General features: G+C 39.6%; 1 protein-coding gene across 4 annotated transcripts in view; it reads right to left on the minus strand.

Moving 5' to 3' along the window:
* The window catches only part of WT1 (WT1 transcription factor), an 87,775-nt gene that overhangs the window by 13,710 nt on the left and 48,183 nt on the right, over positions 1-25,882 (minus strand). For 3 of the 4 annotated variants that reach the window (XM_073576323.1, XM_073576321.1, XM_073576320.1), the window contains exons 4-5: positions 22,207-22,284; positions 12,255-12,357 (exon numbers count right to left, since the gene is read on the minus strand). In XM_073576323.1, coding sequence (XP_073432424.1) covers positions 12,255-12,357; positions 22,207-22,284 — 181 coding nt within the window. The remainder of the gene's footprint in view (positions 1-12,254; positions 12,358-22,206; positions 22,285-25,882) is intronic. The other variant, XM_073576322.1, reaches the window with a different exon arrangement.

A 25,882-nucleotide genomic window follows, 5' to 3' on the forward strand; every position in this document is an offset into this window, starting at 1 on the left:
GAAAGATTCCCTTTAACCCCTTCACCCACCCCCACCCAAGCCTGTTTTCAACTTCATGACCAGGCCAAATTTTACAATTCTGACCAATGTGACTTCATGTGATAATAACTCTGGAAGACTTCAACGGATATCACTGATTCAGAGACAGTTTTTCCATGACATATTGTACTTCATGATAGTTCAGTATGACTTGCATTTATTTTGTTAAAAAAAAAATCAGAAATTTGTTGAAAATTTTCAAAATGTAACAATTTTCAAAATTTTAATTTGTATGCCCTAAAACCAGAGTGTTATGTCACACAAAATACTTAATAAATAACATTTTCTGCATGTCTACATTATAAGAGCACAATTTTTGAAAAAAAAATACTTTGTAAGGCTGGTTTCACATTAGCGCATTTTCAGCGCGCGCACGGCCGGGGGTAGCTCCGCCCCCGAGCCGGCTCTCTGCCCGGCGTGCCCGCCCCTTCCTTGTAGCGCCGCCTCCTAGCGCACAGCGGCGCCTGCGATCGGCGCACCCTATCTTTAGCATAGGGTGCGCAGATCGTGCGCAGGCCGTGCGCTAGTTGCGCTTTGACCTGCGCTGCGCACTTTTGACGGTGCGCCGTGCGCGCCAAAATCAAACTTTTCGGATTTTGGCGCGCACGGCGCACCGTCAAAAGTGCGCAGCGCAGGTCAAAGCGCAACTAGCGCACGACCTGCGCACGATCTGCGCACCCTATGCTAAAGATAGGGTGCGCCGATCGCAGGTGCCGCCGTGCGCTAGGAGGCGGCGCTACAAGGAAGGGGCGGGCACGCCGGGCAGAGAGCCGGCTCGGGGGCGGAGCTACCCCCGGCCGTGCGCGCGCTGAAAATGCGCTAATGTGAAACCAGCCTTAGGAAATTAGAAGGGTTAAAAGTTGAAAAAACATTTTTTTAAGGACATTATTTTTTTAAGTAACTTTGAGGGGCCTACTGTATATGACAGATAATACCCCAAATTGACCTGATTCTAAAAAAAACTCATTCTTCAAGGTGCTCAAAACCACATTCAAAAAGTTTATTAACCCTTCAGGTGCTTCACAGGAACTGAAGTAATGTCGAAGCAAAAATGAACATTTAACTTTTTTCACAAAAATTTGACTTTAGACCCAATTTTTTTATTTTCATGAGAGAAAATTGAACCCAAAATTTGTCATGCAATTTTTTCCAGAGCACATAGATAACCTATATGTGGAGGAAATCTACTGTTTGAGAGCATGGCAGTGCTCATAAGTGAAAGAGTACCATTTTACTTTTTGGACGCAAAATTGGCGTGGACACCATGTCACATTTGGAGAGTCCCTGATGTGCTTAAACAGCGAAACTCCCCCCCACAGGTAATGCCATTTTGGAAACTAGATGCCTCAATGAATGTATATAGATGCGTGGTGAGCACCTTGAACCTCCCATTTCATCACAGAAGTTTATAACGTAGAGCCGTAAAAATAAAAAATAATAATTTTTTTCCCACAAAAATACTTCTTTTTAGGCCCAAAATGCATAGTGCAATTTGCTGGGCAATTTCTTCTTAGTTCGTTGATATCCAATATGTGAAGGAAAATTACTGTTTGGGCGCACGGCATGGCTCGAAAGGGAAGGAGCGTCATTTGACTCATTAATGGATGCCATGTCATATTTGGAGAGCCCCTGATGTGCCTAAACAATGGACACCCTTCACAAGTGACCCAATTTTGGAAACTAGACACCTCAAGGATTGTATCTAGATTTGTGGTAAGAACCTTGAATCCCCAGGTGCTTCACAGAAGTTTATAAAGTTGAGCTGTAAAGATAAAAAATCAATTTTTTTTCCACAAAATTGTTCATTAAGCCCCAATTGTTTTTAATTTCACAAGGGTAACAAAATAAATTTCACCACACAATTTGTTGTGTAATTTCTTCTGAGTATACCGATACCCCATATGTAGTCGAAAACTACTTTTGAGGCACAGTGCAATGCTCAGAAGGAAAGAAACGCCATTATGGAGGTCAGATTTTGCTAGAATGGTTTGATGGTGCTATGTCACATTGGCAGAGCCCCTAAGGTGCCATGCATGACATCATTTTACAAACTTCTCATCTCAATGAATTCATCTAGGTGTGCAGTGAGCATGTTGACACCACATGTGCCTCGCAGAAATTTATACCAATGGGCAGTGAGGAAAGAATAATTACATTTTTACCACTAAAATGTTGTTTAGCCCCAATTTTTTCATTTTTATAAGGGTTAATAGGAAAAAATGGAACTCAGTTTGTTGTGCAATTTCTCTTGAGAACGCCAATACTCTACATATAATCAGAAACAGCTTTTGAGACACAGGGCAAAACTCAGAAGGGGATGAGCGACATAATATAGTGCAAGTTTTACTGTTATGGTTTACAGGTGCCATGACCAACTGGGAGAGCCCGAGGTACCAGAGCAGCAGAACCCACCATAAGTGATCCTATTTTACAAACAATACTTCTCAATTAATTCATAAGAAAATAGTCCAATGAACATAGTGGATAAGAGAATGAAAAAGTATATATTGTAATGGACACAGTCACAATCTCACATATCCACCATAAAGAGGACAAAGGAAGACCAACTGCAATGTAAACTCACAGACAAAAGGCAAATACAGTCAAAAGGTCAAAACGCTGAATAAAAACAATTTTATTAGTATATATAAAAATATGTATACACATATATACAGACAAACATGCATGGAAAAGGGCTGAGTGATGGAAAAAGGCTATAGCAACCACATACAGAAACCCCGGTAGGTATGTCACAGGGGAATAGCAATAAACAACAGGGTATTGTGAGTATATCAATCACTCATGGCAATGTGCCAGCAGGTAATGCATCACAGGTACCCATGCTAACAAATATACCATCCCCAAAAAGAGGGTCACACATCCTAGAAAAGGTGAATACCACCAATAATAATGAAGGCACGCCGAAACGCGCGTTGGGGTTGGTAGGTCGGTCCGGGAGGGTTGCCTCTTGCCTATAAGGTACCTGTATTTCTATATATTTTGTTTATTATTGGTGGTATTCACCTTTTCAAGGATGTGTGACCCTCTTTTTGGGGATGGTATATTTGTTAGCATGGGTACCTGTGATGCATTACCTGCTGGCACATTGCCATGAGTGATTGATATACTCACAATACCCTGTTGTTTATTGCTATTCCCCTGTGACATACCTACCGGGGTTTCTGTATGTGGTTGCTATAGCCTTTTTCCATCACTCAGCCCTTTTCCATGCATGTTTGTCTGTATATATGTGTATACATATTTTTATATATACTAATAAAATTGTTTTTATTCAGCGTTTTGACCTTTTGACTGTATTTGCCTTTTGTCTGTCAATTAATTCATGTAAGGGTGCAGTGATCAATCATATTGACACCACGTGTGTGTCAAATAATTTCAAACCATTGCGCAGTAAAGCAAAAATAATTACATTTTTACCACAAAAACTTTGTTTTAGACTCAGATTTTACATCTTCACAAAGGGAAATGGGTAAAAATTTCACCTAAATTTGTCACACAATTTGTAGAAATACCTCAAATGTGCCTGTACAGTACTGTTTAGCCACACGGTGAGATTCAGGAAGGACAAAGTGCTATTTGCCTCCTGGAGTGTAGATTTTCATAGAATAGTTTGCATACCTCCATATACAGAGCCCCTAAGTGCTAGAAGAGCAGAATACCCCCACAAGTGACCCCAATTTGGAAATTATACCACTTTTATCTACAGGTGTAGTGATGATTTTGACTCCATGGGTGTTTTCCAGAAACAAGCAGCATTGGTTGTTGCTGTGTGAAAACTTAAATTCTGCTATTGCAGACCCTGTACATTGTAGTGACCAGTACATTATGCCCAGCTTGTGCATCTGGAGACATGCATCCATAAATTAGGTGGGTTCACATCATTGCAAAAATGCCAAACATGTGGACGCCAATTGTGGTTTGGGCACACTATGGGGCTCAGAAGGGAGGGGGGCATTTAGATTAGGGAGTGCAGAATTCCCTGGATTCTTTTGGGGGGCGAGGAGCCATTGTGCTTTTCCAGAGCCTTTGTACTAACTGTAACATGGAAGCCCCTTATATTTCCATACCTGAGTGCGGACTTACTCTTTTGTGGATTGAGTTGAAGCTTTTATTGGGATCATTTTATTTAACATTTGGGATCACATTTATGCTATGCTCTTTGCTGAGCATTTATATTGGGGTTTTTATCTAAATTTCCAAATGTCGTGATTCCGCAAATGGCTCTATTCACTATAATGAGGCAGCAGAGTGACTCTGGACTCAGTCTGGCCTCTGTTCAGCGATATCCTTCTTTTCAGAGGTGCACAAAACTGTGACCGACCACACTTTTCTGCATGTCTAGAAAGACGGACACAGCCAGATCACAGGTCAGACAGCATAAACAGTGCCACCATATGCCTCATTATAGGGAATCTTCCTCTGGGGGTTCCGTCTGAATCACGTGTTTCAGAGATTTACACAGAAAACCCAGTGTAAGAGCTCAGCGCAGAGCGCAGGATAAATGTGAGCTGAGTCTTACTGTGGTTTTTGAACAAATCAACAGCAGGTGGGGAATTGGTTTTGTTTATTTTTTACAACGTTCCTTGTGCAGTATAAGTGATTAGATGACTTTATTCTTTGGGTCTTCGCAGCGATACCAGATTTATATAGCTTTTTTATGTTTGGCTGCTGTCACAGCCAAATATGCTTTTTTTCTATGTATCAGCCACCAAAATCATATGAGTGCTTGTTTCTTGTGGGCTGAGTTGCCGTTTTTATTTGCACCATTTTTGGAGACATGACATTTTTTGATCACTTTCTATTCTGATTTTTGGGAGGCAGAATGAACTAAAAATAGCTATTCAGGAATTGCTTTTAGGGGGTTTTATTATACCGTTCCGCGTATGGTAAAATTAATAATAATAATCTTTATAAAGCGCTAGCATATTCTGCAGCGCTTTACAGTTTTCACACATTATCATCACTGTCCCCGATGGGGCTCACAATTTAAATTCCCTATCAGTATGTCTGTGGAATGTGGGAGGAAACTGGAGTACCCGAAGGAAACCCACGCAAAGACGGGGAGAACATACAAACTCCTTGCAGATGTTGTCCTTGGTGGGATTCGAACCCAAGACTCCAGCGCGGCAATGCTATCCACTGAGCCACCGTGCTGCCCTTGATTAAACAGTTTTATTCTTTGGTTCATTACGATTACAACAATACCACATTTATCTTTTTTAATGTTTTGGTGCTTTTAGAAAATAAAAAGTATTTTATAGAAACAAGAATTATATTTGCATTGAGCTATAACTTTTACTTTTCCGCTAATGGAAAGCTTGGCAGCTTGTTTTTTGCGCGACAAGATGACGTTTTCAGCTATTCCATTTCTATTTGCATGCATCTTTTTGATTGTGTTTTATTACACTTCTTGTTTGACAGTATGATGAAAAAGCATTGTTTTCTGCCTCCTTTTTTATATAGTGTTTTCACTGAAGGGGTTTACTATTGAAACAGTTTTATATGTCGGGTGGTTCCAGACACAGCAATACCAAATATGTGTACTTTTTGTATTTATTTTTTTTTCATAAAAATATTTAATTATGGGTACAATATATTTCTATTTTTTTAATTATTTTGGGATTTTTTTAAAAAATATTTGCACAATTTTTTTTTTACTTTTTATTTTACTTTTTTACTTAGTCCCTCTATGGGACTTTCACTTTCACATCTCTGATCGCTGTTATAAAGCACTGCAATGCAGGAACATTGCTATGCTTTATAACTGTTAGTCCTGGACTTACACAAGTTAGTTATATCATGCACTGCGCATGATCAAACAAGCAGCTTGCTAGCCCTGGTGACCTAGATGTCATCATGCCCCCTCCCTCTCCCTGCCTTCTAAATGCTGTGATCGATATAGATGGCAGCATTTAGGGGGTTAAACTGCTCCGGTGAGGGCACCGCTCCTGGCAATGAGTGCCGGATGCCAGCTAAACACCTGGCGGCATTCGTGCTCCCACAGCTGCTGTGCACACAAAATCGCCATGATGTATCCATATGTCCAAGGTCGGGAAGTACTTCCCAACCTGGATGTATGGATATGTCTAAGGTCATGAAGGGGTTAATACAGAAAGTAAATTACACTAAAACCAGAATACTAAACTAGGAGATGACCCTGGTTAGATCTTTACATGGTCATGGTCAGTGCATCAGGTATACTTTCGTGGTTACCAAATTCAAATTTCAAAGGCTTTAATGGCTTATTTTAATCAATCAGTGATTAGTGGGGTCTGATCATTCTAATATACAGTCCGAAATGTACAGTATAGACACTTTTTTAGATTTTTCTCTTTAAATTTTTTTAATTTCATTTTTTAATGTTCCTTAAAATGTAATACAAAAATAAACCTGTAAATTTTGTAACGCCATCGCATACAATACAAATGTTATCATCGCATGGCTTCAAGCATATTTGGTCTTATTTATATCCCCTTTCAGCATTGTGTAGTGCTACAATGTAATATTCCTTGTCCTGTTTGTGTTCTTTGCTGTCAGATGACCCTTTAGTGATACAATATTGCGGGTTACTATATGTCCTGGACAGATCAGAATGATGACAAGTGATTTTCCAGTAAACAGCCCATCTCTTGTTCCTCTGCTGCTTCTATCTCTTTATAATTTGTAGTAAATAATTTAGAAGCTAAAACTGATTCATGCAGCAGAATTGAATCTGGAACCTGAAACCTATTCTTCACCAACAATACAAAGGAAAATGTGGGGTAGTTTTGTAGTGAAGAAACAAAGAAGGAACATTATGGACTTCGTTGGAAAAGTGTCTTATGCCTACTTTGGTGTAAAGCTAGGTGATCAGGACAAGTCATGGGCTCCACACGTAGTGTGTTCTGTTTGTGTAGAAGAACTACAACAGTGGTCTAAAGGGAAGAAAGGGAACTTTAGTTTTGGCTTATCTTTGATCTGGAGGGAGCATAGTGATGACTGCTACTTTTGTACATGCTATGTGGAGGGATTCAACCTTAAAAATATGAAGGAAATGATATACCCGGACCTCCTGTCTGTGATTCAATTTGTGCCACACGGTCCAAGGATACCTGTCACTTCACCTCCGGAAAAACTTGACAATACACCTGATTCAGAAGATTCAGAACATGAAGAGCAGGATTCTGATCACGCTAGTCCCAACATGCCACAGCTTTTTTCACAGCTTGAATTAATTGATTTAGTCAGGACTTTGACCTTCCTAAACATTCTGCAGAACTTTTAATTTCTAGACTGAAGGAAACTAACCTGCTAGATCCTGGTATCCGTTTTTCATTGTACAGAAGCAAAGAAAAGGAATTCCTCCCATACTTTTCTAAAGATGGTGCTCTAGCGTATTGCAGTGATGTTCTGGGGCTGATGGAAAAGTTTAACATTGAGAACAATGTGAGCGAATGGAGACTCTTTATTGATTCATCCAAAAAAAAGTCTGAAAGCTGTGCTACTGCACAATGGCAGCAAATAAACTTCAGTGCTTGTAGGGCATTCTGTGCACATGAAGGAAAGCTATGAGAATTTAGACTTTATTCTCAAGAAACTTAACTGCGGAGATCAAGGATGGTCAATATGTGGTGATCTGAAAGTTCTTTTTTTGGTCCTCGGGCTGCAAGGAGGATACACAAAGTACCCAAGCTTTATGAATGAATGGGACAGCCATTATAGGACTAATCACTGGAGCCAAGCAATTTGGCCTATGAAACATCTTTGTAACCTGCACTCAAGAACATAGTAACAGAAAGTTTAGCTGGTCCCACTAAAGTTCTCCTGCCACCACTCCACATAAGCATGGACAGATGAAGCAGTTTGTGGAAGCTCAAACGAAAGAAGGAGAGACTTTTAACTACCTGTGTGCCAAGTTTCAGGGACTGTCACAATACAAAACTGAGCAAAGGCATTTTTTGTGATTCCTGATATTTGGAAAATGATGAAGGACAATGTGTTTGAAACAAAAATGAAAGCTGTTGAAAAAAGGTTTGGGATTTTTTTTAAAGAAGTCATGAACAAATGTCTAGCTAAAAACAAAGGTCCAAAATTGAAGTCCATCATGGAGAACATGCTGCAGTATGCTGCAAGTCTTGAGTTGACTGATGAATTTTTTACATTCACATTTGGACTACTTTCCTGAGAACGTTGGTGTTGTTAGGGAAGAGCAAGGAGAAAGATTTCATCAAGATATCAAGGAGATGGAACAATGATACCAATGTAGGTGGAATATGAACAAGATAGGGGACTACTGCTGTATGCTTAGCAGAGAAGATCTGCAGACCTTCTATAAGAAAAAAGGTACCAAGATGAACTTTGGATAGAAAAGGAAAGGCGCAAGAATTCATTTCCAATAAAGTTGCAGAATAAATGTACAATAACTTTTTATATACATTGTGTACATTTTTGGCTACAATAAAAATGTTTCTTGTTCATCTCACTTATACTTAATTTCACATTTGTTTTGTGCAAAATCCATATGTGATGGTAAAAATAGAAGTGTTTTTTTAAAATCAGGGCATCAGAAAACATACTGCAACAATCAGTCACTGCATTTGAAAAAAAGTGTCATAAACTCAAATTTTGCATACCTGTGTAATGTGGGTGTCAGGAAGGAGCATCAATATCTCCTTTGTCCACTAACTGTCCCCTGACTTGTAATTCAAAGAATATCAAATATGTCTTAATTTCTGTGTTAAAGTGAACTTGTCACATCAAATATGCAGTCTGATAGGGGCATCATGCTACAGAGTATGTGGGGCATAACAGGTAAGAAAAGATTCAGTATAACTTGTACATTTTATTTTCCTGCTCATTCTAGACTTAGGAGCCAAGTGGGCATTGATCAGAGATTAACAGTTATCTGGATATATGTAATCTGTACACTAGCCACTAGGACTAATAAACTCATTTCACATAGACAATCAGTAACTTACTGGATCTAATCATACTGACTTATATAGAGGTCAAAAGATTTGAGAGTGACACAAACTTTGTTTTTTGCTGCTTCATTTTTGTGTGACAATTTGCAAGTACTTTAGAGTGTTACAATAATGGACCATATGAATTTTAAAAAAAGGATTTTCTCGCTATTAAACTTACCGTAACTTATATATAAAAAAGGCAGCATGAATCACAGATGGGCTGCAAGCTTCCAACCAAGTGTGTCAGTCTTTGCAAAATGTAAGTATTTCAGAAAAAATATTCTTTAACCCTTTAGAGACAGAGCCAGTTTGCAGCTTAATGACCAGGCCAATTTTTACAATTCTGACCACTGTCACTTTATGAGGTTATAACTCCGGAACGCTTTAATGGATCCCACTGATTCTGAGAATGTTTTTTCGTGACATATTGTACTTCATGCTAGTGGTAAAATTTCTTCGATTAGTCTTGTGTTTAGTTATGAAAAAAATGGAAATATGGTGAAAATTTTGAAAATTTTGCAATTTTAAAACTTTACATTTTTATGCCCTTAAATCAGAGAGATGTGTCACACAAATTTCTTAATAAATAACATTTCCCACATGTCTACTTTACATCAGTACAATTTTGGAAGCAAAATTTTTTTTGTTAGGCAGTTATAGGGGTTAAAAGTTGACCAGCGATTTCTCATTTTTACAACAAAATTTACATAATCATTTTGTTTAGGGACCACATCATATTTAAAGTCATTTTGAGGGTGTACATGACAGAAAATACCAAAAGTGGCACCATTCTAAAAACTAGACCCCTCAAGGTGCACACAACCACATTCAAGAAGTTTATTAACCCTTTACGTGCTTCACAGGAACTAAAGCAATGTGGAAGGAAAAAATTAACATTTACCTTTTTTTTTGCAAAAATTTACTTCAGAACCAATTTTTTTTATTTTCACAAGTATTAAAAGGGAAAATCAACCACAAAATTTGTTGTACAATTTCTCCTGAATGTGTCGATACCCCATATGTGGGGGTAAACCACTTTTTCAGCACACGGCACAGCTCGCAAGGGATGGAGCGCCGTTTGACTTTTTCAACTCAGAGTTGGCTGGAATTGAGATCGGTTGCCATGTTGCGTTCGGAGAGCCCTTAATGTGCCTAAACAGTGTAAACCTCCCATAAGTGACCCCATTTTGGAAACTAGACCCCTTAAGGAACTTATCTAGATGTGTGGTGAGCACTTTGAACCTTCAAGTGCTTCACAGAAGTTTATAACGTAGAGCCGTGAAATTAAAAAATCATTTTTTTTCCACAAAAATGATCTTTTCGCCCTAAAATTTTTATTTTTACAAGGGTAACAGGAGAAATCATACCCCCACAGTTGTTGTGCGATTTGTCCTGAGTATGCTGATACCCCATATGTGGAGGGGAACCACTGTTTGGGCGCATGGGAGATCTTGGAAGGGAAGGAGTGCCATTTTGGAATGCAGACTTTGATGGAATGGTCTGCGGGCGTCATGTTGCGTTTGCAGAGCCCCTGATGGGCCTAAACAGTGGAAACCCCCCACAAGTGACCCCATTTTGGAAATTAGACCCCCCAAGGAGCTTATCTAGATGTGTGGTGAGCACTTTGAACCCCCAAGCGCTTCACAGAAGTTTATAAACGCAGAGTCGTGAAAATAAAAAGTCTTTTTTATTTCCACAAAAGTGATTTTTAGACTCCAAATTTTAGACCCCCAAAGTTGGTAAATAGAGGAAACCCTTCAATTCTTGCTCCAACCCTAACCCCAACACACCCCTAACCCTAATCCCAATGCTAACCCTAATCCCAACCCTAATCCCTAATCATAATTCTAACCCTAATCCTAGTTCACCCTAACCCTAATTCTAACCCTAGCCCTAACCCTAGCCCTAATCCTAGCCCTAGCTCTAACCCTAACCCTAGCCCAACCCTAACCCTAGCCCTAGTCCTAACCCTAGCCCTAACCCTAGCCCTAACCCTAACCCTAATGGAAATCTGAAAAAAAAAATATTTTCATTATTTCGTTATGTTGGCCTAACTAAGGGGGTGATAAACGGGGGGTTAGGTACTATTTTTTTCATTTTGATCACTATGATAGTTTATCATAGTGAGCAAAATGAATGAATGGAATCTAGCAGCCGAAGCCGGCAGATTCCCGGCGGGCACACTGTGCATGCGCCCACCATTTTCTTCCGGATCCAAGATGGCGGCGCCCACCGGAGGACGCCGGTGGGACACGGGACCACCGGGAGGGGACCCTGGACCACGGAGAGGTACCGGGGGGTCGGGGACCCTAGTTCTCTCTCCTCTGATGTGCGATCACATCAGTGGAAAGAGAAATTTAATGCAAAATCGCAGCTTTTTTTTTTGCGGTCACCGTTATAGGGTTAATAACGGCGATCGCAAAAGCGGAGTCGGTAAAAACCAACCAATTCATGTTCTCTGGGGTCTCGACTACCCCGGCTGCCAAGACCCCAGAGAAAATCTGACACTGGGGGGCGCTATTCACTTTCTCCACAGCGCCGTGAATTAGCGGCGCTGTGGTTTATGTACACTTAATTACCGCCGTTAAAAGGCATATCGGCAGTCGCTATGGGGTTAAAGATCCATCTTAATATCATCAGAGGTGATTGGCATGTACATAGAGAGAGATCTGTCCCATCTCCTGCAACGGCGCTGGTCAGAGACGACTGGGTGTGGAGCCGGCTCTTTATGGTATATTATTGTGCTGCCATGCCGAGATTATTTAAGGTTCCCTTTAATATCTATTTAGTGAAGGTTTATTCAGCTAACAGCTTTTTCTCTTGACCTGCCCGCAGACATACACACACTCAAGTTTGACCATACTCATAAGTCTCCTGGTCTTTCTGAAATCATCGGGTTTGGCCACCTTTGCTCTTTTGTGTACGGACACCTTAAGATTTGATACTGGGTTCCACAATCAGCTGTGTTGTGTCGTCATCTAAATTTTACTAGTATAGGCCAGTTTATTGTTGGTTATAGGACCCCCTATAGAACAGTACATATTACCACTAACAAAAGAAAAGACAGAAAGTTAGAACGGAGACATAGAGACACTAAGGTATTAGATACATTTGAACAATGGCCTAATTTAACTAATCGGTAATCCAACCCTCCTAATAACAATTATATATTTCTTAGCTACGTTCTGTATATGTCCGTCTAAAAACAAACTTCCTAAAAAATTCATGATGCAAAGTTTCCATTCTTACTTGTATGCCTCTGAAAACGCCATGTGTATGTATCCGGTACTGACCCCCACAGCTGTATAACATTGGGGCGCTGTGACTGTCATTTTCATAAGTCGTCCCATGACTGTAAGTAGAAAAACATTGAATAAATAAGTGGATTTTTTTTTGCTGAAGAGTACATAAAAGTATTAGTAACAAGTCAAATAAAACTGGTAAAGATAGGATCTGTGCTAACATAGATACATAGTGAATTCTCCCAAGGACTGTACTGTGTAACACTTCGAAAAAACAATTTACCGTATCAAAATGTTGTTTATGTTTTTGTACAGATCAATAAAATGACATAACAGATGTATTTTATGCCATGTGAGGATTATTTTAAGGGGGTTTTACAACCATAGAAGGGTATGCATCATTTTTTGGTCACTGCCAAACTCACTTCTAGAGAAAAGGGTCCCAACGTTAGCAACGGATGTCATATACTCTAATAAAACCATGGTAATTAATGGGTAGGGGGCCATGCTTTAATATCTCTAGATTTCTAATAAGTTCATCCATCTTGGTCCAAAAGGAACTATAGGAACAACTCGGCAGCACTACTAAAAACAAACAAGTCATTAAAGGGGTTGTACCCTTTCAATAACATTTCTATCCCAACTGTAACCTTATATGAATCAACAAACCACGCTGTACTCACCTGGGTCCACCAGTTAGTCTCCCCTGCTGCATCTAGTGGACGGCATTGGCTGAGGTGCTGATGTCATCTCGACAGCCAATCAGTGAGCTCAGTCTGGACAGAAGGCCTACCTCCGAGCTACTGAGCTCACTGATTGGTTGTCGCACTGTCAATGTGACGTTAGCGCCGCTGCCAATGCCAGGCACAAGGGGGCATCGGTGGACTTGGGGTAGGTGAGTTTAGTGCAGCTGCAACAGATAGAAGCTTACTTGAAAGGGAACAACCCCTTTAAGAAAGCCAAGAAATGTTCATAGTTATAATTGTATGTAATTATGTTTTAATTATCAATGGTTCAAAAGATAATTATGAAAAAAGACCATAAAGGAAATAAAAAGGTGGAGGGGACTTCGTGAAAACTCTATATTATGGATGTATGAGGCTTATGTTTATGGCCACCGACACTAGAAGAGTTGAACTATGCATTGTAACTCTCAGCCAAACAAAGACTGATAAAAATGTTGGCATTCTATCTCAAAGATGAGGCCATGTCTAGGACTGATTTTCCTCAGATTCCGCAGCCTTGGACATAAAGAAGAGAACAAAACCTTTCATCTTCTCCTGAAGGGCTGTACATCATCCATACAGATTCTTTTCCTTTATCCTGAAGACATGCTCAGGTCAGATATTTTTTTTTCTAACAGGCTGTGAACTTTTAGATGGGCTGAGTTCCATTAATTGTAAAGCTGAGGGTCTGTATTATTTCTATTGTATTCTATTTATTAGCCATAAACTCCCATCCTCATCCTTTATGTTCAGAGTTCAGATATTCCTCAAGGTCAGAGCATTTCCTCACTGCCGCCTTTATAGAAATCCTCAACATTTTGAATATAGAGAAAAATGTAAAGTAAATCTACTTTTTTAGAACCACCTTAAAAATTTCATTATGGTACTGTACTTAGTGGTGACCTCTGGAAAATGTCATGTTTTTAGCATTTACTCATGTTTTCAATATTATGCTTTCTAGCATAATGGGTAAAGTCGCATTAATGATCTGTAATTTGGCCTGGAGAGCTGTTAGGAGACATTTTGGAGTCTAAGGGGTAACGTCCAGGCCTGATATGCTACTGTAAGAAGATTTAAAGGCCATGCAATGCTCCTCTTGGAAATTAAATATGCAAATTACCTCTACAGAGAGGAAGAGGACATGAACTCTAGTGCCACTTACTGGAAGCAGCAATCCTAAAATTCAATATCGACCTTTTAACAAGCCGTCTTGTCACATGACAAACCAGAATCTCAATTTGCAGGTACATGTTTCCTGGTGGCACTGGAATTGTAGTCCAATTTGCATATTTAATTTCCCAGAGTCAAGTAGTGAGAGAATAGGACAATATTGTGGTTCTCCTGATGAAGAAGTTGGTTCAACTTTGAAATGTGTTGAGATAAAGAGCATGGCCAATCCTGTGCGCCGTCTTCTGGATTCTTAAATTACATCAGCAGAGCAGACTACTACTCCTATCCTTCCCACTACTTGCCATATACAGCGGGATCTCCTGACCTAAGGGTACCACAGCAGCTGTCAATCCTTAATTCCTTGGTTGTGGGTTTAATAACTCTAAAAGGGAAGCCGCTTTCCTCTCTCCTATGCCAATATGGCCATCAGATAAGACCCTATTGCGTTTGGTGTTCCCTTTTTTTCTTAATTCCCAGAGGAACATTGCAAGGAGAAACATTACTCCTTAAATCCCAGTCAGAGTCCTCTCATACAGCCAAAACAGATCTCTTGCTTTGCACTGAGGAGGAGCAACACACTGAAACACGAGTCTGCAAATTGTGGTTTTGGTTTGGCTTTTATCCTAACCCCTCTGACGAGGCTCGATAAAGGGTCGATATTGACTTTTAGGAGTGATAATTCCAGTAGGTGGCACTAGAGTTCTATTCCTTTTCTCTGAAGAGGCAGTTTGCATAAGACATTTTTGGTAATGGCGGCTTAGGGATAAAGACATATTGGCTTTCTTTCATTTATGCTGCCCCATATGCACAAGCTCATTTTTGGCAGATTTGATCAACATTAATCTAATATATGTGACTGACTAGTTTTAGCCTCATCCCTGCATAATCATCAACTAAATACATGAAAATGTGATTCTGCAGTCGTTAAGGTAAATCATTTAGTCTCGGACTATAGGCTGATATTCTACAAATAACATTGTAATAGGGCTGCAATGGCTCCCCTATCCTGGTTTGTATGGTCCCCTCATCCCCATCCTGAGAAAGATGGCCCCCCTCATCCCTACCCTGGTATGCTTTGCCCCCTCATCTCTAGCCTGGTATGCATGGCCCCCTCATCCCTATCCTTGCAAGAATGATCACTCTCAATGCTATACTAGTATGCATGGTTCCATCTCTCTCCTGGTATGCAAGGTCCCCCATCTCGTCCTAGTACGCAGGGCCCCTCATCTCGGCGGTCACGTGTGCTTCTAATTAAGAGAAATGAATAATCACAGCATTCCACTCCCATGGGCATGGAATTCAGTGAATATTCATTTCTCTTTAGCAGCGGGAAGAGGAGCTAGCCGCAGCAGCTGGCTCCAGCCGATACCACTCCGTTGCTCCGCCGATACCACTCCGCCACGTCCCCACCACATTTTGGAGGAAAAAAAGTGCGTCTTATAGTCTGAAAAATACGGTACTACTCCTATTCATATAAGCTAAATAAGCAATTAGAAACGTCAGGTACTAAATCATGTAATGTACTGGAAAGTGGGGGAAAATTAAATTGAGTCAAAATTGCAAAAAAAAGTGCAATTTCAAAATTGTTTATTTGTTTTTTATATACTACATTCACTGTATGGTAAAAATGACACGGCAATATTATTCTCCAGGTCAATATGATTATTGAGATAGCAATGTTTATTAAGTTGCAAAAACAATTCGGAAATTTGTTAAAAAAAATGTAAAAAACAATTTTGCTTGTGTTGCCATTTTCTGAAACTCACCATGTTTTGAATTTTTGGTCGATGAAACTGTGTGAGGGCTTATTTTTTGTGGAAAAAAACAATTTGGCTCCAGCTGCATAAAAATTCTTCTTTATTGGATCGGTATAAAGTTCGCTATATTACATAGCCCTCCAAAGATTAGGCACACAAAGGACAGAGGCTACGCGTTTCGACCTGTACGGTCTTTGTCAGAGCCATCATGCAATAGCATAGATTTCCTGTATATTACAAAAATCAGTCTCCTATGAACACAAGCCAGAAGCTGGTTTTCACAAGAGTATCATAACATGCTCAGGGGTATTCAGCAGACCCCCAGCCATTAAGGCAACCCATCAGTGCCCTGTGATCACGTGACAGAGGTGCAAATGAGTGCATGGAATGTTGTGCCCCCCTGCCAATGCGGTGTAAGTGCCACTGTCAGAGATTGATAGCGTCAATTAAAAGGTTAACAGCGGCTCGTGGAGCTCTTAGAGCTACAATTAAAAGGTTAACAGCAGCTTGTGGAGCTCCGCTCCACTCATTAGAGGCAGATGATGGTTGAATATCACAACCATCAACTGACGTTAATGATGTAGGATCGGTTACTTGAAGCTGCTTCAAAGTCAGGGAACTGGCATATGTCGTCACTGTACGTCATAAGACAGTAAGGGGTTAAATTATTTCTCTGTGTGATGCATTACGTGGGCAGGCCTTTACTGACAGGAAATCAAATGAAAACATACATTTCAACATAAACCTACCTGGGTCATGGACTGAATCATAAGTATATTATATACTTTCATCATGCAATAGAAATCTGTAACATGAACTTTTACGTTTTGTGTCATCCCTATTTCCTCATAGATTGCAACACTTTTATGAGTAAGGACCTCATTCCTATCTTTAGCAATGATGACTGGGGTGTAAGGCTCTGTTCACACTTCCATTCGGACATTCTATATATCTGCTCGGATTTAGGAACAGGCAAGCGGAAAAAGTGATTGCATTAGTTATGCAATCAGAATCAGAGGAACCCATTGATTGTTATGGTGTCTCTTTTTCAGAACATAATATAGTGCCCCATGCCTTATTATGTGATGTCCGATTTTACTTATACATACACCCTCTATACAGTAAAATAATGTTCTTCACAGAATGTTTGTGTTCTATAAATAAATATTAGTATTAGTATTATTATAATTATATATTGCAATATTACTATTTTTTACTATTTACTGTATTTATTTCTGTTACTTTTTACTAAATGTGATAAATCTGTGCAATGTACTGGTGGCCTTACTCTACCATAGACTATGTCAAATAAGTGCTAAAGGGCCACATAAAAGTTTCAATAGCTTTGTAGTTAGAGCTACAAGTGCTTCTCATAAAATTAGAATATCACCAAAAAGTTTCAGTTCTTCAATATAAAAAGTGTAACTCATATTATATAGAGTCATTACAAACAGAGTGATCTATTTCAAGTGTTTATTTCTGTTAATGTTGATGATAGTGGCTCACAGCCAATGAATATCCAAAAGGCATTATCTCAGGAAATTAGAATAATTAACAAAAAAACACCTGCAAAGGCTTCCTAAGCATTTAAAAAAGGTCCCTTAGTCTGTTTCAGTAGGCTCCACAATCATGGGGAAGACTGCTGACTTCACAGATGTCCAGAAGGCAGTCATTGACGCACTCCACAAGGAGGGTAAGCCACAAAAGCTCATTGCTAAAGAAGCTGGCTGTTCAGAGAGTTCTGTATCCAAGCATATGAATTGAAAGTTGAGTGGAAAGAAAAAGTGTGGTGCAAAAAGGTTCACAAGCAACCGGGATTCCCGCAGCCTTGAAAGAAATGTTAAGAAAGGCCATTCAAAAATTTGGTGGAGTGTCACAAGGAGTGGACTGCTGCTGGAGTCATTGCTTCAAGTGCCACCACACACAGATGTATCCAGGGCATGGGTTACAAGTGTCGCATTCCTTGTGTCAAGCCACTCATGACCAATAGACAACGCCAGAAGCTTCTTACCTGGCCAAGGAGAAGAAGGACTGGATTGTTGCTCAGCGGTCCAAGGTATTGATTTCAGGTGAAAGTAAATTTTGCATTTCATTTGGAAATCAAGGTCCCAAAGTCTGGAGGAAGAGTGGAGAGGCCACAATCCAAGCTGCTGGAGGTCTAGTGTGAAGTTTCAACAATCAGTGATGGTTTGGGGAGCCATGTCATCTGCTGGTGTAGGTCCATTGTATTTTATCAAGACTAAAGTCAGCGCAACCATCTACCAGGAAATTTTAGAGCTCTTCAAGCTTCCCTCTGCCGACAAGCTTTATGGAGATGGAAATTTCATTATCCAGCAGGACTTGGCACCTGTCCACACTGCCAAAACTACCAATACCTGGTTTAAAAACAACAGTATCACTGTGTTTGATTGGCCATCAAACTCACCTGACCTTTAACCCCATAGAGAATTTATGGGGTATTGTCAAGAGGAAGATGAGAGACACCAGACCCAACAATGAAGACGAGCTGAAGGCTGCCATCAAAGCAACCTGGGCTTCCATAATGCCTCAGCATTGCCACAGGCTGATCGCCTCCATGCCATGCCGCATTGATGCAGTAATTGATGCCAAAGGAGCCCCGACCAAGTATTGAGCGCATTTACTGATCATACATTTCAGTAGGCCAACATTTCGGACTTTAAAATCATTTTTCTAGCTGGTGTTATAAAGTATTCTAATTTACTGAAATAATGGGTTTTCATTGGCTATAAGCCATAATCATCAACATTATCAGAAATAAACACTTGAAATAGATCACTCTGTTTGTAAAGACTCTATATAATATGAGTTTCACTTTTTGTATTGAAGAAGTGAAATAAATTACCTTTTTGATGATATTCTAATTTTGTGAGAAGCACCTGTATAACTTTTTGTTTTATATGACTTTATAAATTCTTGTCTATTAATTTAAGAAGGGGAATATTTACCTAAAGTAGCATCTGAGTAGGTATAAATTTCTGGGCTGATTAATTTTTTAAATCATAGCAGTTATCCTCTGTATAACCATAATATTCGTTTTTACTTCTAGCCACCACTTGAGGGAGCTTAAACGGCTATTCCCGTCTCCAAGATCCTACACCAATATGTAGTAGGTGTAATGATAATAGTTCAAACACCTCGAATTAGAAATGTAGTATAATTCTTCTGATTCATTATGTCATTTACCCCATGTGCAAGGCATTGCAGTAGCTTAGAGATCCATGGTTAGGATCACTAACTAACTGTCACTATGTGAGTGGTCATAACCAAGGATACCTCAGCTACTGCAATGTCCTGCACATAGGGTACATGACATAATGAACCAGAAGAAGTATACCACATTTTTATTGGCGTTATTTGCTAATACTATTATTATTATTACTACACCTAATATATATTGGGATAGGATTAGTGATGAGCGAGTATACTCTTTGCCCGGGTTGTCCAGAGCATGCTCAGGTGATCTCCGATTATTTTGGTGTGCTCGGAGATTTAGTTTGTGTCACCTCAGCTGTATGATTTGTGGCTGCTAGGCAGCCTATATACATGTGGAGATTGCCTGTTTGTTAGGGAATACCCACATGTATTCAGGCTGTCTAGCAGCCGCAAATCATGCAGCTGAGACAACAAAAACTAAATCTCCGAGCACGCCAAAATACTCGGAGGACACGCAAGCATGCTCAGGGAAACCTGAGCAACGAGTATACTCGCTCATCACTAGATAGGATCTTGAAGACAGTAATACCCCTTCAAGCACCTACTACATACAGTAGCTGTAGTAGGTGCTTGAAGGGGTATTACCATCTTCAAGATGTGATTCACTTTGGTCAGCGTAAATCACAGTCTGGTTCCACAATTACAAGAAAGTATACTTTGAAGATTTGGTTGTGAACCATAGCCGTATACAAATCTAGTCCGGCTGTGCTCTTGGAGGCTCTCTCCAGCACTGCTGCAAGTGAAGACAGGTCTCTGTCTATGTGCACGCAAGAGAGAAAGCTGTCGAAATGCTCCGTGGGGGTTGGAAAGTCAGTTCATGGTTTAAACTGCTTTCGTTTTTACCCTCAATATATACAGAAGAATGTTTTCATCAGACATTTGTGTAACTACTCATCACATGGGTTTCACCATAAAACATCCCTTTCATTTCACTTTGAGGCTCACTTTCTCTACACATCAGCTCTCACACACAATGAGTCAATTATTCTTAAAGTTGCATGAAATTATAAGAAAACATATTTTTTCTTACAGAAACAGAACTACTCTTATAATAAAATTGCACTTAATATTGTAGCTCAGCCCAATTGATTTGAATAAAGTTGAGCTGGGAGACCACACATACAGTGGGGTAAATAAGTATGGTATTTGATACACTGCCAATTTTGCAAGTTTTCCCACCTACAAAGAATGGAGAGGTCTGTAATTTTTATCGTAGGTACACTTCAACTGTGAGAGATAGAATCTAATAATAACAATCAGAAAATCACCTTGTATGTTTTTTTAAATAATTAAATTGCATTTTATTGCATGAAATAAATATTTGATCACCTACCAACCAGCAAGAATTCTGTCTCTCACAGACCTGTTAGTTTTTCTTTAAGAAGCCCTCCTACTCTGCACTCATTAATTGCACCTGTTAGAACTTGTTACCTCTATAAAAGACTCCTGTCCACACACTCAATCACTCACACTCCAACCTCTCCACCATGGCCAAGGTCAAAGAGCTATCTAAGGACACCAGGAACAAAATTGTAGACATGAACAAGGCTGGGATGGGCTACAGGACAGTAAATAAGCAACAACTGTTGGCGCAATTATTAGAAAATGGACAAAACACAAGATGACTGTCAATATTCCTCAGTTTGGGACCCTATGCAAGGTCTCACCTCCTAGGGTAAAGATGATTCTGACAAAGGTCAGGAATCAGCACAAAATTACACTGGCCAGTGACCTGAAGAGAGCTGGGACCACAGTATCAAACCTTACCGTTAGCAACACACTATGTCGTCATGAATTAAAATCCTGCAAAGCATGCTAGGTCCCCCTGCCCACAACAGCACATGCCCAGGCCCGTTTGAAGTTCACCAATGACCATCTGGATGATCCAGAGGAGGAATGAGAGAAGTTCATGTGGTTAGATGAGACCAAACTAGAGCTTTTTGGTATTAACTCCACTCACCGTGTTTGAAGGAAGAAGGAAGGAAGGATGAATACAACCCAAAGAACATCGTCCCAACCGTGAAGCATAGTGGGAGAAACATCATACTTTGAGGGTGCTTTCCTGCAAAAGGGACAAGACGACGCCACCATTTTGAAGGGAGAATGGATGGGTTCATGTATCGTTAGATTTTGTCCAACAACCTGCTTCCTCCAGTAAGAGCGTTGAAGATGGGTCATGGCTGGGTCTTCCAGCATGACAGTGACCCAAAATACAGCCAGGACAAGTAAGGAGTGTCTCCGTTAGAAGCATTTCAAGGTCCTGGAGTGGTCTAGCCAGTCTCCAGACCTGAACCAAAGTAGAAAATCTTTGGAGGGAGCTGAAACTCAATGTTGCCCAGCGACAGTCCCGAAACCTGAAAGATCTGGAGATCTGTATGGAGGAGTGGGGCAAAATCCCTGCTGTAGTGTGGACAAACTTGGTCAAGAGCTACAGAAATCAACTGAACTCTGTAATTGCAAACAAAGGTTTCTGTACCAAATATTAAGTTCTGTTGTTCTATTGTATCTAATACCTATGCACTTCATGCAATAAGATTCAGACTAATTATATAAAAATCATACAATGTGATTTTTTGGATTTTATTTTAATATTTTGTCTCTCACAGTCGAAGTGTACCTACGATAAAAATTACAGACCTCTCCATTCTTTGCAGGTGGGAAAACTTGCAAAATCGTCAGAGTATCAAATGCTTATTTTCTCCACTGTAACCCATGGACAAGAGTGGCACTGTTTTTGGAAGAATTTAGCTTTAGAATTTTTTTTGCCTATATATAGCAAAATAAAGTGCAACCTGGGGCAATTATTACGGTAAATCTCATCTAGCCGAGACAGTAACAATAAAAGTGATTGAACATGTTATAAAATACATATCTATCACTTGCCGCAGTAGAAATTAGATTCCGCTCACGATTTTTGCTTCTGCTTTTATGATAAATAATTTATGGGTGGTGTGTCATTCACAAACTGTTGGACGGAATTTACAAGTCCTCAAGTCACCTATAATAGCTCTAAGTCGCCTTATGTAGAAAGTGAAAGGAATAAAACTATAAAATAGTTTAGGCAGAGTCTTACCTCTTCAGTGATGTACCCAAGTTCATCTGATTCCATGTCATACATTCCAGCTGTGAGGTCATTTGGTAGAGGTTATCACTGTAAAAACCCCAACATAATAGACACTGGTTGTTGTAGTGTACAAAACATACATATCTCAAAACTTATTTAATGTGCCTCTCTAAATGTATCTATAAATTTCAAACTTAGACGTGTAAGCCATAGTTCTAGAGTTCTTAAAGAAGCACTCCTATTAAAGTTTTTATGCTCTTAGTATATTGCAGTCATCATAAACCGCTGCACGACCAGCTCTACCCTCGCCTACTGTATTATCACCCATCCCTTGAAGATTGTGAGCCCTCGCGGGCAGGGTCCTCTCTCCTCCTGTACCAGTTATGACTTGTATTGTTTAAGATTATTGTACTTGTTTTTATGTATACCCCCCTCACATGTAAAGCGCCATGGAATAAATGGCGCTATAACAATAAATAATAATAATAAATAATAATAATAATCATATTATATAGCATTGTGCACTTACAATTGCTCATTTCTCCCTTCTACTCTGTAAAGCCATCTCTGTTCCATTAGGTCTATGACATCACGTGATTAAAAACAGAATATAACAATAATTTTTAGCTCTATGTAGAAACAAGAAGTCATTTTTTTCTGCATGAGTCATCATTAGAACTACAATTCTATATCACTGCAAAGTCCCTGGCAGCCCAACTCCACCTACTGTTCAAATCCAATTGCAGCTGCTCCCACCCCATTGATTTTACCTCTCTTCTTTGTTTCCTTTTGTCAGTGACATAGGATTGTGTAGTTCTAATGCTGACTCGTGAAAGAAAGGCTTCTGGCTTCAACATGTAGCTTAGAAGGATTCAGCTAGTCTGTTTTTAGTCATGTGATGTCACAGACCTAATGGAAAACAGAAGATTTAATTGGGTAGAAAGGCAAAATGAGAAATTATGAGTCCACAGTGCTGTATAATATGATGTCTGCAATATATTGAAAGGATAAAAACTTTGATTTGAGAGTTTTTTAAGGACAAGTTTTTAAAAGGAGTCTGTCATCACAAATTTATACTTCAAACTAACCACCTAGCATTGTATGAGTATTGCTCTTTTAGTTTTAGCATCTGTTCTTCCATTGTCCCCAAAAAATAGCATTATTGTAATATGGAAATAAAGGTGTTTAGTGCAGCCTTGTTGTTGCTAAATTACTTGGTGCACAGTTCCACCTCTTATTTAGATTATGTCCCCTCTTTGTATGTTGTCTTATCCAGAGCAAGTGCTGCCTGAAGTTAAACCTCCGTTATGTGTGCACTGTCACTGTACAGCACAGACACCACTCTCTCCTCATTGCTCGCATTCCCACAAACTGGTGCCCAAGCAATGTGAGTAGTGAGGATAGGGGGATTTGTGTGCATTCACATCTGCAGTGAAGTGACAGCAAAGAAGACAAGTGAATGTCAGAAGCGAGGAGAGAGGGATTTGTGTGCTCACTCCTGCACAGTTAAAGTGCGCGCAGGCAACGCTGGCTCTGAACAAGACAACACATAGTCAACAAACATGGAAGGAGTGGCTGTAATCTTAATAAAGTGGGACTAATGCGAGCCAGAGCACTCTCATTTACATATTACAATATAGTTCTTTTATAAGCAACAGAAGAACAGATCAGAAAACCAGAAAAATGTTTTTTTTTTTATAGTTGCTGCAGCTCCTACAAGGTTATGCCATTAGTTTAAGCCTAATTTGGGGTAACACACTCCCTTTAAATTGTCCTGCTTATGCCAGGTCTCGTACATTGAAGACTTTAAGGCCACATTCACACTATCAGTATTTGGTCAGCATTTGACATCAGTATTTATAAGCCAAAACCAGGAGTGCGTGATAAATACAGAGGTGGTGACGTGTTTCATTTAGACTTTTCCTCTGATTGTTCCTCTCCTGATTTTGGCTTAAAAATACTGATGTAAAATACTGACCAAATTGTGGCCTAAGCCCTAATGAATTTTCTTAATTAGTGTTCATCATCCAGTAATCAATACATTTTGATTATATGAGGCTAATTAAGTTTTATAAATTTACAAAAGAAATTGACTATAGAGTGAGGAAAATGAATATTTGATTCACTGCTGATTTTGCAAATGTTCCCACCTACAGCGAATTTAATTTCTATCGTAGGTACACTTCAGCTGTGAGAGACAGAATCTAAAACTAAAAGGAGAAAATCACATTGCGTGATTTTTAATTAAATTGCATTTTATTGCATGACATAAGTTTTGATCACCTACCAACCAGCAAGAATTCTGTCTCTTACAGACCTGTTAGTTTTTCTTTAAGAAGTCCTCCGACTCTGCACTCACTACCTGTATTAATTTCACCTGTTTGAACTCGTTACCTGTAAAAAAGACACCTGTCCACACACTCAATCAATCATACTTCAACCTCTCCACCATGGCCAAGACCACAGAGTTGTCTAAGGACACCAGGGACAAAATTGTAGACCTGCACAAGGCTGGGATGAGCTACAGGACAGCTTGGTGAGAAGGCAACAACTGTTGGCCCAATTATTAGAAACTGGAAGAAACATAAGATAACCATCAATCTTCCTCATTCTAGGTGTCCATGCAAGATCTTGCCTCGTAGGGTAAGAATGATTTTGAGAAATGTCAGGAAAGCCCAGAACTCCACTGGAGGACCTGGTCAATGACCTGAAGAGAGCTGGGACCACAGTCTCAAACACTACCGTTAATAACACACTGCGCCGTCATGAATTAAAATCCTGCAGAGCACAGAAGGTCCCCCTGCTCATGCCAGAACATGTCCAGGCCCATTTAAAGTTCACCAATGACCATCTGAATGATCCATAGGAGGTATGGGAGAAGTTCATGTTGTTAGATGAGACCAAAATAGAAATTTTTGGTATCAACTCCTCTCGCCGTGTCTGGAGAATGAAGAAGGATGAGTATACCCCAAGAACACTGTTCCAACTGTGAAGCATAGTGGAGGAAACATCATATTTTAAGGGTGCTTTTCTGCAAAGGGAACAGGACAACTGCACTGTATTGAAGGGAGGATGGATGGGGTCATTTATCGTGAGATTTTGGCCAATATTGTCACTCTCTTAGTAAGAGTGTTGAAGATGGGTCATGGCTGGGTCTTCCGTCATGACAATGACCCAAAACACCCAGCCAGAGCAACTAAGGAGTGGCTTGGTGAGAAGCACTTCAAGGTCCTGGAGAAACATAGCCAGTCTCCAGACCTGAACGGAACAGAAAATCTTTGGAGGGAGTATTAAATTTTTGTTTTTCTATTGTATAAAACACCTATTTCATGCAATAAAATGCTAATCAATTATGTAAAAATCATACCATGTGATTTTCTGGATTTTATTGTTAGATTCTGTCTCTCACAGTTGAAGTGTACCTACGATAAAAATGACAGATGTCTCCTTTCTCTCTGTAGGTGGGAAAACTTGCAAAATCGGCAGTGTATCAAATACTTATTTTCCCCAACTGTATGTTGTGGAAACCTTTCTGATACATAAATCATAAAATGTCTATATTTATATTAGATGTATATATAGATATATTTCTTTATATATTTTGGATTATTGAAAATTCTAGTAAAATAAACTTAAGAAATGTATCTGTAAATTAAAAAGAAAGGAAAATGTTAGCCTTATTAAA

This window comes from Dendrobates tinctorius, unplaced genomic scaffold (assembly GCF_039654945.1).
Source record: "Dendrobates tinctorius isolate UK_male_01 unplaced genomic scaffold, ASM3965494v1 ptg000048l, whole genome shotgun sequence".
NCBI classification, from domain to species: domain Eukaryota; kingdom Metazoa; phylum Chordata; class Amphibia; order Anura; family Dendrobatidae; genus Dendrobates; species Dendrobates tinctorius.